The following is a 13,710-nucleotide window of genomic DNA, read 5'->3' as shown; positions in this document are numbered from 1 at the left end:
TCCTTGAACGTGATCGACGGTTTTCCCCGCAGAGCTCTCAAAGCTTGTGGAACCGTCTGTCTGTCCTGCTCAACCTGCTACCGGACGGCAGCAAGATGGTGGAGGCCGGTGAGTCTAAACGCTGGCCGCGTTGATCTCTGCATGAATGGCTCCTGAACTCCAGGCTTGACTTCTCCGTGTGTGTGCCGCAGATCTGGGTCTCCCCGCCGACGTGGCGGAGATGCTGAACCAGTGTGAGCAGCCCGGTTTGGTCCAGGCGCTGCTGCTGCCGGAGGACGTGGCTCTGAGACACCTGCCGGCTCTCAGCGCCGCTCACCGCCGCCTCGACTTCACGTGCCGCGGCTCCTCGCTCAGTCCCCTGCAGGAGGTACGGACGCACGCGGGAGGACGATCCTGCACACAGATCTTTATACAGATATCCCAGAAGGCCGTGCAAAGCTCAAACACATCTACGCACCAGCCATAAAATGCATAATAAAGAAGGAAAAAACATATAGAAGTCGCACTGGAGTATAAGCTTAATTTTTTGGGGGAAATTTATTTTTATAAAATGCAACACCAAGAACTACGGAAGAGTATTAGGGCCCTGCAGGAGAAAAAATATTTGAGGGTGGAAGATTTATTTTTTTTATTGTGCACTTTGAGAAAAAAGTCAATGTCGAGATTAATGTTGAAAATAGAATTTTGAGAGAAAAGTTGAAATGTTGAGAAAAAAGTTAAAATTTCATGAATAAATTTGAAATGTTGAGAGAAAAGGCGAGATTTCGACTTTATTCATGAAATTTCGACTTTATTCTTGAAATTGTATTTCAACATTATTCTCGACATTTCGACTTTTTTCTCGAAGTGCACAATAAAAAATCTTCCCTTCTCAAATATTTTTTCTCCTGCATGGCCCTAATACTCTTCCGTAAAGAACAGACATGTCATCTTGAAAGGCAATTTAAAATAAAAATAGAATAGAAGCAACATCAGGCTGAATAATTGTACGTATGCTTATGTTACATGACACAACATAGAACGTGTCTGGTATGTGAACATAACATATTAAGAGTTATTCAGATAACTATAGCATAAATAACATGCTAAGAAGTTTACCAAACCATCCGTGTCACTCCAAATAAGTAAAATCCAATGAAAACTTCGGTGTCACTTTTAAACAACTCCGCTAATTCTGGAGGTAGAAGATGCAGCTCTTCCTCTTCTACGTCGCTAACGTCAGACTCATCGTCAGTTGCAGTTTAGTGTGAAATGATAAACCGGTAATAATGTGTTAATAATTTCACACATAAGTCTCTCCAGAGTATAAGTCGCACCTTTGGCCAAACTACGAAAAAAACGCAACTTATAGTCCGGAAAATCGGGTAATAAGCTATATCTATATGAGCTATATCTTCACTAAGGGTGAGCCGATGCGTGGAAACTTGAAACATTGCCTACATTATTTTTCTGGACTGCACTTGACATGTTTTTATAAATGTGGTTCAGGCTTCAAATGTATTCTTCCAGCTGAACGTGCGTTTCTTTCATTTCCCTCCAGTGTGTGGTGCGAGTGTGTTGCATCCGGAGTTTTGGCCACTTCCTCACGAATCTGCAGGGAAACGTGCTGCACTTCAACCCCGAGGCGGGAATCTTCACCAGCGTGAGCCAGTCGGAGCAGGACAACCTGCTGCAACAGGCCAAGGCCCAGTTCCGCATGGTGAGGGGAACACGAGTGTCGTTTAACTCTTCATCTAAACTCAGATGAAGGTGTTCAGTGTCTGACCCTGACAGATGTGTGAAACGAAGCTGATTCAGTGTTGAACTTCCTTCTGTTGGTCGTTTCTGTCCAGGCTGAAGAGGAGGCTCGTCGAAATCGGTTGATGAGGGACATGGCTCAGCTCCGACTGCAGGTCTTTATCATCACTCTGCTGCTGTTTCTCATTGAAGTTACATCACTGTAGTACACTCAAGGCGGGTTAGGGGGCGCTACAACTCACCGTATCAGAATCAGAATCAACTTTATTCTGCAGGTTTGTGCAAACAAACGCAGAATTTGATTTGCCAGACGTTGTCTCTCAAGGTTCAAGAAATAGAATGAAATAAATAGATATTTTTAAGAAAAACCGAGGGCAATCAAAAAATATACTGCAGGAAATACAATATAAACGAGACAGAACTAATATTTCCGGTGGTGAAGATGCTGCACAAACATCTCTGACTACTGAAAGTCCAGCAGACCAACGGCCTGATGGGAGAAACGAGCCCCTGACGGGGGTTTTATTGCAGTGATCTGTGATGCTCTGGGTTTGCAGAAACGTACCTTGTCTGTTTCCTGACCCTGGACCGGTAAAGGTCCTGGATGGAGCCAACGTCGGCCCAGATAATTTTTCAACCTCTGCTGTGACTTGTTTTTGCAAACAGGGTAAATAAGAGATAAGTCTGTTTTAGAAGTTGAGGTTTTTGCCCCATTTGGGTATTTCCTCGTCCTGATCAGAGTCTGCAGCATCTCAGGAGGGTCTGATCACTGTTGTTCTCTCATACCCTTGAGTTTAATTTCATCCTGCTCTTTCTACCGAAGCGTATTGCTTTCACTTGGAAAATAATGAAAATGCTTGTTTTTCCCTATAATGTTTTTCTATTTTTTGTGGTAATTTTGTCCTGTTTTTCAGTGTAATTAGTTTCAGCTTTTTGTGGGGGGGTTTTTTCACCCTTTTTTTTGGTGTAACCCCCCAAGGTTTGAAAAGCATCTGAAACAATCACATTCATGCATTGAGAGCTTGATTTAATGGAAGCAAACAGGATCAACTTGTTTACTTTAATCAAGTTTTACTTTGATCTGGGTTTAAGACACTGGGGGGGAGTCCTGTCTTCAAGCCATATAGATGGTATCACCATTAGTTTGTCGACTTTATGGACCTGAGGACTAGGAGTAGGAGTAGTTCAGAGGGAAAGCCCAGATCTCCTTTACATAGCAATGTTTCTCCAGGACATATATGGATCCATGGAGACAAGATGATGCACATGAAATGCATTCAGGCTTTGTGGCGGCTCAAGAGACGATCAGGAGACTGCTGAAGATACTGGATCTGCACGGTGTGCAGCTGAGGAGACGGAATCACCTTTAGAGGCGTATGGGCAGAAAAAATTACCTTGAAAAACAGAAAAAAATTATTCCTGAAAACAGAAAAAATTATCCTGAAAAACTAAGCTTTTTTTTTTTTTTTCTCCCCAAGTGAATTCAATAGGCTTCCGTATCTTTCATTTAGATTCATAACAATTTGAAGATATTTAAACCAACACATATTTCCAAGTTGTACTGGTCACAAAATTCGACTAAATGCTTGCAGTCTGGGGCCCTCACTCAGGAAAAGGATTTAACACAATTACTGTTTGAAAGCCGAGTTAATTCTCAGAACCACTTTTGTTTGGGATAATCGCCACAAGTGACGTGATTTGGATAAAGAAAGTGAACCAGTCAGAAACCATCATTCACTGTTAACCAGATTATGTCTCAGAAGCCATGAATTCACCTGTTATCGTGTGTTGGGTGTGTGGTTGTTGCAGTTGGAGGTGTCGCAGCTGGAGGGCAGCCTGCAGCAGCCCAAGGCCCAGTCGTCCATGTCTCCCTACCTGGTCCCAGACACGGCTGCTCTCTGCCAACATCTGGGTCTGATCCGGCAGCTGGCTGGGAGCGGCTGCTTCATCATCATCATCCCGCGGGCAGGTCGGCACACCAGACACGGGTTTACATATCTAAAACATTAATGGTTAATTAGTAATGGATCAGTGGGAGCCGTTCCCAGATGTGACACCTGGTTTAGGCAGATGTGGTTCCAGATGTGGTTGCTGTGTTCTGTTCACTGAAAGCTGAAATCACTGTTTCCGTTAAAATGCTCCACGTTTGTGTTGCAGTGATTGATGGACTCGACAGGCTGAAGAAGGAAAATATCGGTGCGAGAGACGGCATCCGCTTTCTGGAGTCTGAATTTCGTAAAGGCAACAGGTGAGAACTAATGTTGGGTTTGTTTGTTTGTTTGTTTGTTGGGTCTCGGGGGCCGTAGCCGAACCAGGGAAGCCCGGCTTCACCCGTCAGCTAATCTCAACCTCAGTGAGCTCCAGTGAACGGACCACTGGGTCGGATTCAGACCAAAGTAGACTCATCTGCCCTTTTCCACCAAACCGGTTCCAGTGCGGAACAAGTTGAACAATTCGTTCAACTTGTGAACCAACTGAGAACCGGTTTGTTTTCCATAGAGGGAATGTGCATGACGTCACAGATGTGACTTCACAGCGGGTTACGCCCACTGAGTGTCAGAAAGACTGAGTGTCAGAAAGACTGAGTGTCAGAAAGACTGAGTGTCAGAAAGACTGAGTGTCAGAAAGACTGAGTGTCAGAAAGACTGAGTGTCAGAAAGACTGAGTGTCAGAAAGACTGAGTGTCAGAAAGACTGAGTGTCAGAAAGACTGAGTGTCAGAAAGACTGAGTGTCAGAAAAGACTGAGTGTCAGAAAAGACTGAGTGTCAGAAAGACTGAGTGTCAGAAAGACTGAGTGTCAGAAAGACTGAGTGTCAGAAAGACTGAGTGTCAGAAAGACTGAGTGTCAGAAAGACTGAGTGTCAGAAAGACTGAGTGTCAGAAAGACTGAGTAAGACAGCGTAAACTTTCAGTTTGAGCAACTGGAAAAGATCTAAAATGGGAAAGGGCTGTTGTGCGATCGATTGTACCAGAGACGTTCAATAAACGAGACAGCCCACTACGGTTGTGTTTCTTGTATCTGTGTCACGTGACTGCCCGGCCCCTTTAGGAGACCGGAAGTAGGTCCTGAGTCTATTGAGTCCTATGGGAAAAGTGAACGTGAGCACAGATTATTACCAATTCCTTCCCCCATAGTAACCTAAGTAAATATGGGACCCATTTTTCAAAAGCCACAAACCTTCTGAACATTCTGACACCGAAATGGACATTTTCAGACAGACAGATTAGGAGAAAATAAACTTTGTTTGAGACCTGTCTCTGTCTGAGCAACACACTCTCGCGAGATTTGGCTCTCATCGTTTTCCCATCGGATAAAATGAAGTTTAAAACTAAAATAAAACTTGCTTCTTTGCTTAATAATACTGTTATTTTAATTATTTAAGTCTTTTTGGAAGAAAGTTGTACTGTATCTAGTGTTGTATGTTCCAAAATGATGTGGGGAGAGGGGCGACCACGCCCACTTAGGAGACCGGAAGTGTATACCATTTCATAGGCAGGAACGCGCTATCTTCTGTATAGAGGATCTTTGACTGTACTCATGGATTTAGCAAGAAATCTGAGTTATCGTTTTACAGACTGCTGAAAAATAAGCTTATGAGAGACAAATGAATCGCTGCAATTCACAGAAACAACTCTATTTCAGGCACCGAAACGTGGATTTGCGGTTCCCATTTTGTATCAGGTAATGTTGGATTTTTGGGTAGTTAATGTTAAACGGTCAAATCATAAAGTTCGGTGTCCTCATCACTTTAATTTCACCTAGAAATCCTACCTTGAAGTAGGACCAAGTGTCAAGACTTTTGTATGCCTTCAAGCTTTGGTTCGTTTATTTCCCCGGCGTAGAAAATAAGTACATATAAATATCTGGAAACTCGATTCGTGGCCAAATATTAATGTCCATGGACCACTGGTTCTTGGGGTAACTGTACGGGTCACTGTCAAGTCCAACTGCCTTTAATTTAAAGGGGGCCTATTATGGCATCTAATACCTATTTTAAACAGGTCAAACGTCAGTTACGTCGCTGCGTTTTGCGTGAAAGTTGAAGCAACAACAAGGTATTTGCTGTAACAGGACTTGGTCCACGTAGCTCCTCCAGGGACCACATCTCTAAGAGACAGGTTTTCTCCTCCTCAGACCCATGATGCTTTGCTGCATCCAGATTCATTCTTATTTGAAAATGTCTCCGTCTCCCAGTCTTGCTATTGCTGTTGGTCTTAACAACTCCACCCCTCCGCTTACGTAAGTGGTTCTTTCCTCTAGTCCAGCTAAGAGTTGGTTCTACCTTGGAACCGGTTCTTCTGGCCCGGACCCAGTTCTTTGTCAGTGGAAACAGAAAGTCCGGTTCCAAACTCAGCACTGGCCCAGAACCGGTTTGGTGGAAAAGGGGTATCTGTGCTTTAATCCAGAAGTCATGATATTCTGGGGATACTGCTGAACACCTGAAACAAATAAACCCCCCAAAAACAACATTTTGGACATAGTGGTGAAGACTCTAACCCTGGTAATGTGGTCTCTCCAGGTACATTCGCTGCCAGAAGGAATCAGGTCGCAGTTTTGAGAGAGATAAACTAAAGCGCCAGGACATCGAGGCCTGGTAAGATCTGCTCCGTCCCAGATGTTTCTCCTACTGGTTTTACACTCGTCTGAAGAGCCGTCCCTCCTCCGTCCCGCCCCCAGGTACTTGTACAAGATGGTGGACAGTTGTCGTCAGCTCACCATCTCCCAAGGCAACGGGGACGAAGACACGGCCGGCATGGTGACCATCCTGACGGGCCACGAGCTGGAAGAGCTGTGCGCCCGGTCGGCGGCCATGAAGGTCGGTCACTTTTACACTCCAGACATCAGCTTTCATCACTTTTCAGCTTGTTTTTGTTGCAGCGATGAGTCGCAGGATCTAGACCAGGGGTCGGCAACCCGCGGCTCTAGAGCCGCATGCGGCTCTTTAGCGCCGCCCTAGTGGCTCCTGGAGCTTTTTCAAAAATGTTTGAAAATGGAAGTAAATGGGGGAGGGAAATATATTTTTCGTTTTAATGTGGTTTCTATAGGAGGACAAACATGACACAAACATTTTTAAAGTTTTCCAATGCTGTAAAAATATGTAGAATAAATATTAAATTTCAACATTTCTGTTAACGAAGATTTGCGTCGGAGCCTGCGACACTTGTTTCTACCAGCAGGGGGCGCCAGGTAGGAGGCTGCTGGAAACAAACCGGCCAAAGGGAAAAATAACTGAGGAGGAAAGAGGATTCACAAAACAAAAAATTTAAATCCTTAAAATATGTAAAAACTAAACAATATGAAGGTTTAATTACTTTAAATCCGGATTAAATCCTTTTTTATTTAAATTTTTTGTTGTAATATTGTTGCTGGTGTTTCTATGTAATATATGCTGATTTATGTTTGTTACACTTTGACCCAAATATGTAATTTAAATTCTGATTAGATGAAAAAATTTACAAAACAAAAGTGGATTAAACTTGAATAATTCAAATATTAACAAATTGAAAACTACAGTTAAAAAAGTTAATTAAACCTTAAAAAAAAAATCCTTAAAATGTCTAAAAACTAAACAATATGAAGGTTTAATTACTTTAAATCCTTAAAACGTATCAAAACTAAACAATATGAAGGTTAAATTACTTTAAATCTTGATTAAATCCTTATTTATTTCATTTTTTTTAAAAATATTTTTGCTGGTGTTTCTATGTAATTTATGCTTAGTCATGTTAGTTGACCAAAATATGTCATTTAAATTGTGCGTCTCTACCAGCAGGGCATTCTAAGGCTTATACAAGACTTTTAATTTTTTGCGGCTCCAGACACATTTATTTTTTGTGTTTTTGGTCCAATATGGCTCTTTTAACATGTTGGGTTGCCGACCCCTGATCTAGACGATCTATACGTCCAGCTGTCTTCTCTCACATCTTCAGTTCTGCACATTTAAAACTTTGATGCTTCACCCATTTTCAGCCAATCTCATTATACATCCATCCTGTGTTTGGTTTGTTTAGAGGTTGTACCGGTACGAGGAGGTTTAGGTGCTCTGAGGGTTTTAGACTAGAGATAAAACAACATTGTTGTGGTGCTTGATCATCATGAATGGGGCATCACAACGGCACAATCTGGCACCTTTATCACACCTGAATGCTCCGGTTGATGATTAGCAGCATCTGTCTGCAACTCAAGGGGGCCTTATTGTTGCCCTTTTTTTTTTGCTTTTTAACTTCAGACTTGTACGAAAACAGTTAAAAACGTGTTATAGTTCGTTCGAGGTTGTTATTTCTTGTTTTTTATAAAAAAAAGAAAGTGGAGGAGAATTTTGCTCATGAAACAGGGCGGCCGCGGGTCCTTAAAGTCTTAAATTCAATTTTTGCTAAAAAAAAAAGCCCTTTAAATTTCTTAATTTGTCCTAAATCTCAATCCAAGGGTCTTAATTTTAGAGGTATCCAGTCATCATTAAAAAGTTTATTTCATCGTTTTGAGGAGAATCTCCTTCTCTAAATCTGTGTTGCCTGGTTGGGCAAGTTTCAGCCCAACTGTGCTGAAAAAAATATATTTGGGCTGCTGCTCCTGGTTTTTACTAAATATTTAGGAGAAATTATTAACAAAAAAGTTGCCATTATGGCAAAATTAATGAACTCACTGATATTTTATTTGCTTTAATCTATTCAATTTAATTGTAGTCTTTGTTTGGAGCCTGTACTTTTTGGGGGCTATTTAGTGCTGTGAAGCTTGAAATGTACAGGACTGTCTCAGAAAAATAGAATATTGTGATTTTCTGTAATGCAATTACAAAAACAAAAATGTCATACATTCTGGATTCATTACAAATCAACTGAAATATTGCAAGCCTTTTATTATTTTAATATTGCTGATCATGGTTTACAGCTTAAGAAAACTCAAATATCCTATCTCAAAAAATTAGAATATTCTGGGAATCTTAAACTGTAAGCCATAATCAGCAATATTAAAATAATAAAAGGCTTGCAATATTTCAGTTGATTTGTAATGAATCCAGAATGTATGACATTTTTGTTTTTTTTTAATTGCATTACAGAAAATAAAGAACTTTATCACAATATTCTAATTTTCTGAGGCAGTCCTGAAGTACACATTTAATCATTTAGGGTTTTAACATAGATAATGTTTGATTCTGGGTGGTTTTTCAGTATTTCAGCAGGTTTTTACATCACGTTTGTGCTGGAACCTGTCGGCCAGATCTGGCAACCTCGACCTCAGCGCTGGATTTCTTAGTGACTTGTCTCTTTGGTCTTAAATTTAGTTTAAAAATTGTATTAAAAAGTCTTAAATGTACCTTGGTCAAACCTGTAGACACTTTAATTCCTTATTTCTCTTCTGCAGCTCGATGTTAGTAAAGATAAAGAGTGAAATGGTTGTTTGTACTCACCTTGTACTCTTCCCCCCTGGCAGGCGGCGGTGCAGGCGGCCGGCTCGGCCGGCATGGAGCTGAAGAACATCGTGGACTTCTACCGGCAGTGGAAGGAGATCGGCTGAGAGCTCCACCGGGGGCAGCTGTCAGTGCTGCGAACAGCTGATCGATCACAACACTCGCTCCCTCTCTCTCTCTCCCACTCTTTTGCTCTGTATGTATCTGCGTCTCCAAAAGGCAACAAAACAACTCAGAAGGAAGTTGGATCAAAGAGTTAAATCTCAGAGGGCCGGACAGGTAAAACACGAAGAAGAAAAAAAAACAAACCCAATAGAAACAAAAAAGAGAAACGCGGGTGAAATGTGACGCGGTAAGAAAAAGCAAGACGTCCCACTTCCCGACCCTAAACATACCGGGCGAGGACGCGCTGGGACGGCGCCGCACCATTTCAGGTGCCGCTGGTTCACACCTAACCAGGAATACACTGTATATGTTAGCAAATGAGTTCATACGTGTTGAGAGAAGCGCACACACACATTCACGCTCAGATCAATCCATATAGATATTTAGAGCCGTGGTTTGGATTTCCGTTCCCTCCTCCCCTTCAGGAGACTTTTGAGAAACAGGGTCAAGGGCGCGTGCTGGGTCTGCTCGGGCTGCGTTTTGAGAGTCGGGGCGAACGGCGACACCTTTGGAGACGGACCAGGCGCCCCGACGGCGCGGCGGGGAACCGAACCGGGCACCTCGCAGCTCACAGGCCTCAAGGAAAGGTCCAGGAAGACGAGTACGTGCTTCTTTAGGTCCGATTCTTTCCTGTATGGCTTCTTTTTGTTGTTTTTATTTTTATTTTTTTCATGATGTTTTGGTTTTTGCTTTTCTTTATTTGCGGTGTACTTTTGTGACCAGTGACTTCTGTGTATTGTGCTATTTCTGTATGAGACGAGAAAAGTAAAAAAAAAAAAAAAAAAACTTGCAGGTGTCTGCCTGTTAAAGATTTTAATTTGGATTTTTATTTTTGTACCCAAATGTTGTTTATTTTGCGTTTTGTAAGCTTAAAATCTGAGTGATATATGCAAGAATGTTAAAGGGGAAGGCCGCGGGGGGAGGGGGGGTCGACGGAAGCTGGTTCGGTGGTAGTTGAAAGGCAGCGGCTGACTTTCCCTGAGGATTGTGGGTTGTGTTTGGACCTCTTTAACTCCTGAAATGTATCCCATCTACATCCCCATCTCCATAGTGAATGTCCCATCGTGCAGAGGAAAACCAGTATATGTGTGTGGCCATGCATTGAACAATAAAAAAGGAAAACTCAGACAATGTGGACCTCTTTCTTAGCCCCGCCCCTTGAGAGCTCTGCTCTCATTGGTCAGAAACCAAGCACTGAAGTAGCTGATGATTGTTTTCATGAATAACGCAGCGGTATCCAGCAGGTGGGGGTTACCCAGGTCCAGGAGGGGGGACTGAGAATGAGGTGTTTCAGGAATCAAATCAAAGTTTATTTAGAAGGGACAATGCATATTAATGAACTGAACACTACATTAAGCAGTGTAAATACACCGGATTTTAACAGAAATGCTAGTTTCCACCCGCAGTCCCCACAGAAAACATAAAAACAATACAATCAAACAAGGGAACAAACATAAAACATATAGTAGCAAAATAGATTTAGCAGCATTTAAAAGCAGTATGGATTTACAGTATGGATTACATCTTGTAGTTGCTGTAAGATACGCATTTTAAATTAATTATTAATTTTCAAGCAAGGTTAAGACACACGAGGCCTTCCTTGATTCCTCCAGCATTTCTTCTTTTTTTCAGCAGTAATGTCTGCTGTGAGGGAGAGTAGCTCCTTCTTACCCCTTTTCCACCAAACTGGTTCCAAGGCTGGTTCTGGAGTTTGAAACCGGGCTTTCTGTTTCCATTGACAAAGAACTGGTTCCGGGTCTGAGGAGGAGACGACCTGTCTTTTAGAGATGTGTCCACGGAGGAGCTACGTGGACCAAGTCATATTAGAGCAAATACCTTGTTGCTTCAACTTTCACACCAGCAAACGCAGTGACGTAACTGTCGTTTGCAGTGACGTAATGACGTAGCTCCCCTTAGCACCCGAGCTGTGGAAAAAGCAAACTGATTCTCAGCTGGTTTGCAAGTTGAATGAGTTGTGAACCAGAACCAGCACTGGAACCGCTTTGGTGGAAAAGGGCTATCTGAGGTGGCGGCAAGGCCTCCAGGTTCTGCAGAATGATACTCAAAGCTTAAAGATGGATAAAAACGGATAGATAAAAACCTGCTTTTAGGTTCTTCAATAAAGGCCAAAAATATCCTAAAACTGCACATAAACCTGTTGATTTTGGGGCGCTGCAGAGCCCGGCTGGTTGAGGTTCTAGTTGCAGCTCCATCCTTGACCAGCAACCTTTTACAACATGCAAAAATAAATAAATATAGTTCAAGGTAATCTCCCCGGACTGAGTTAACCGGCGTGATGCATCCCAGATGATGGTGGAGCTGAGCTCGTCCTTGCTGGTCCTGCAGCTTTGGTCGGGCTCTGGTTTCTATCGAACCCTGGAAAACACGTGAATTCAACTTTCCCTTTCCTCGTCGACGCTGCAAAGTGGAACCAGAGCAGCTTGTTCCACTTCCATCTTTGCAGACGTGGAGCTTGTGGAATCAGTTAATCAACTTCCACGTGTTGATCTGGCACCAGTTTTATGATGGATTCCCTTCCTGGCTCCACCTGGAGCCACGTGGGGGTTCAGTGTCAGTCCAGCAACCCTCCGGGTGGAGACGGTATTCATTCAGGGTCTCCAGTCCTCGAGGGCCGCAGTCCAGCATGTCTTAGATGTCTTCCTGCATCAACACACCTGATTCAAATTAAAGGTTGTCACCAGCTTGTCATCCAGGTCTGGACGGCTCTGTTGTTGACACAGCTCCTTGTATCACGGTGTGCTGGAGCAGGGCAGCATTAATACATGCAGGACTGGAGTCCCAGACCCCTGATTCACACACTGACCCAAACAAGGCACTGATGGCCGTATTCGGTTCCTCCTGCTTTGAACAGCGACGAACACCCAGATGATAAAAGACGAACTTTACTAACATTCCTTGAACCCAAGCAGCTAGGGTTGCCAACTCCCTGAAACATAAATAAGGGACACCTCATCAGCAGGACCGGCCAACCCGATTGCCTTCACCCTTCCTGGTGTGGTGAATTTTTTTAGCCCCTTTTTTGTGAGTGAAACGATTTTTTTAACTATTTGACCTGAACCTGAATTGAATTAGATGCATATTTTTGAATGCCATGAACACGTGGAAAACAAATTATTATCCAACAATTCACTTTAATACAAAATAACAAAATGAACTGAATAAAATAAGTTTCTTTCTGAAACAGAAACCTGCCTTGCTTAACTTAAAATTGTATAACTTTATATAAAACAATAGAAAGCAAGCAGAACATCCATTCTGTAATAGTGCACACTTTTAGTGCAATAACAAAAGTGCAAACAGAAAGTCTGTGGAAAACTTGTAAACATATTGCCTCACAACATGTGCCTCAAAGGCCATAACTGTAGGCTACAGTTGTAGTAAAACAGGTAAAACAGGAAAAACAGGAAAAAAAAAATAGGAAAAAAAAATACTTATGAACTCAACAGCTCAATGCCATTTTCCATTGGCATTTTATGACTATTTTTTGACTCTCACAGTAATACGGGACAAAGTGCATCCATTTCCAGCTCAATAAGGGACGGGTACTTTTAGTATATAAATACAGGACGATTCCATTTTTCAAGGGACAGTTGGCAACCCTACAAACAGCTGTCATGTGTAGGCCTGTGTTGAAAAAATCGATTATCATATTAATTCCTAAAAATCGATTTGTATGTCTAAAGATCGATTTTTTTTTTTTTTTCATCATCGCATTACAACTTTTGGTATTTTTGTGTTTATGCCCAAAAAAGGAATGTTTTGTTGGACACGAGCATAGCTAGTGCCATGTTTTTGCCTTTTAATATGTTTAAAAGTATGAAAACATTAAAGTTTTCAGTTATAATTGCATAAAATTGCCTATATTTCATCACTTTATATACTGTCTCGGGGTTACATTTGCATAAAATGCTTAAAACCAAATTCTCAAAAATTAAAATCCTGAAAAAGAAAATAAAACCGATTTCACACGGCCTGCCTCTGTTTGCTGCCCTGGTCCTGGATCTGTTTGATAATGAGGATGTGAAAAATAAACAGCATTTTCAAGAGTGCACACTAAGGACTAGGCCTGTGTTGAAAAAAAAAAAACGATTTTCCGATTCTAAATCGATTCTCATTAATTCCTAAAAATCGAGTCATACGTCTAAAGATCAAATTTTTTTTTTTCAATATTACATTAAAACTTTTGGTATTTTTTTGTTTATGCCCAAAAAAGCAACGTTTTGTTGGACACAAGAATAACTGGTTCCATGTTTTTGCCTTTTTAAATATGTTTAAAGGTATGAAAACATTAAAGTTTTCAGTTATAATTGCATAAATTGTCTATATTTCATTACTTTATATACTGTCTTGGGATAACATTTGCATAAAATGCTAAAA

General features: G+C 41.7%; 1 protein-coding gene across 1 annotated transcript in view; it reads left to right on the top strand.

The window, feature by feature from the left end:
* smg5 (SMG5 nonsense mediated mRNA decay factor) overlaps nucleotides 1-10,436 on the top strand; it is a 32,361-nt gene extending 21,925 nt beyond the window's left edge. The window contains exons 14-22 of the mRNA XM_061717442.1: nucleotides 33-108; nucleotides 192-367; nucleotides 1,541-1,699; nucleotides 1,833-1,892; nucleotides 3,547-3,706; nucleotides 3,895-3,985; nucleotides 6,259-6,333; nucleotides 6,417-6,555; nucleotides 9,171-10,436. Coding sequence (XP_061573426.1) covers nucleotides 33-108; nucleotides 192-367; nucleotides 1,541-1,699; nucleotides 1,833-1,892; nucleotides 3,547-3,706; nucleotides 3,895-3,985; nucleotides 6,259-6,333; nucleotides 6,417-6,555; nucleotides 9,171-9,254 — 1,020 coding nt within the window. The 3' untranslated portion in view covers nucleotides 9,255-10,436. The remainder of the gene's footprint in view (nucleotides 1-32; nucleotides 109-191; nucleotides 368-1,540; nucleotides 1,700-1,832; nucleotides 1,893-3,546; nucleotides 3,707-3,894; nucleotides 3,986-6,258; nucleotides 6,334-6,416; nucleotides 6,556-9,170) is intronic.
* Nucleotides 10,437-13,710: the final 3,274 nt, after the last annotated feature.

Source organism: Cololabis saira, chromosome 3 (genome assembly GCF_033807715.1).
Source record: "Cololabis saira isolate AMF1-May2022 chromosome 3, fColSai1.1, whole genome shotgun sequence".
Taxonomy (NCBI): domain Eukaryota; kingdom Metazoa; phylum Chordata; class Actinopteri; order Beloniformes; family Belonidae; genus Cololabis; species Cololabis saira.
This window is presented reverse-complemented; position numbering and strand designations above follow the sequence as displayed.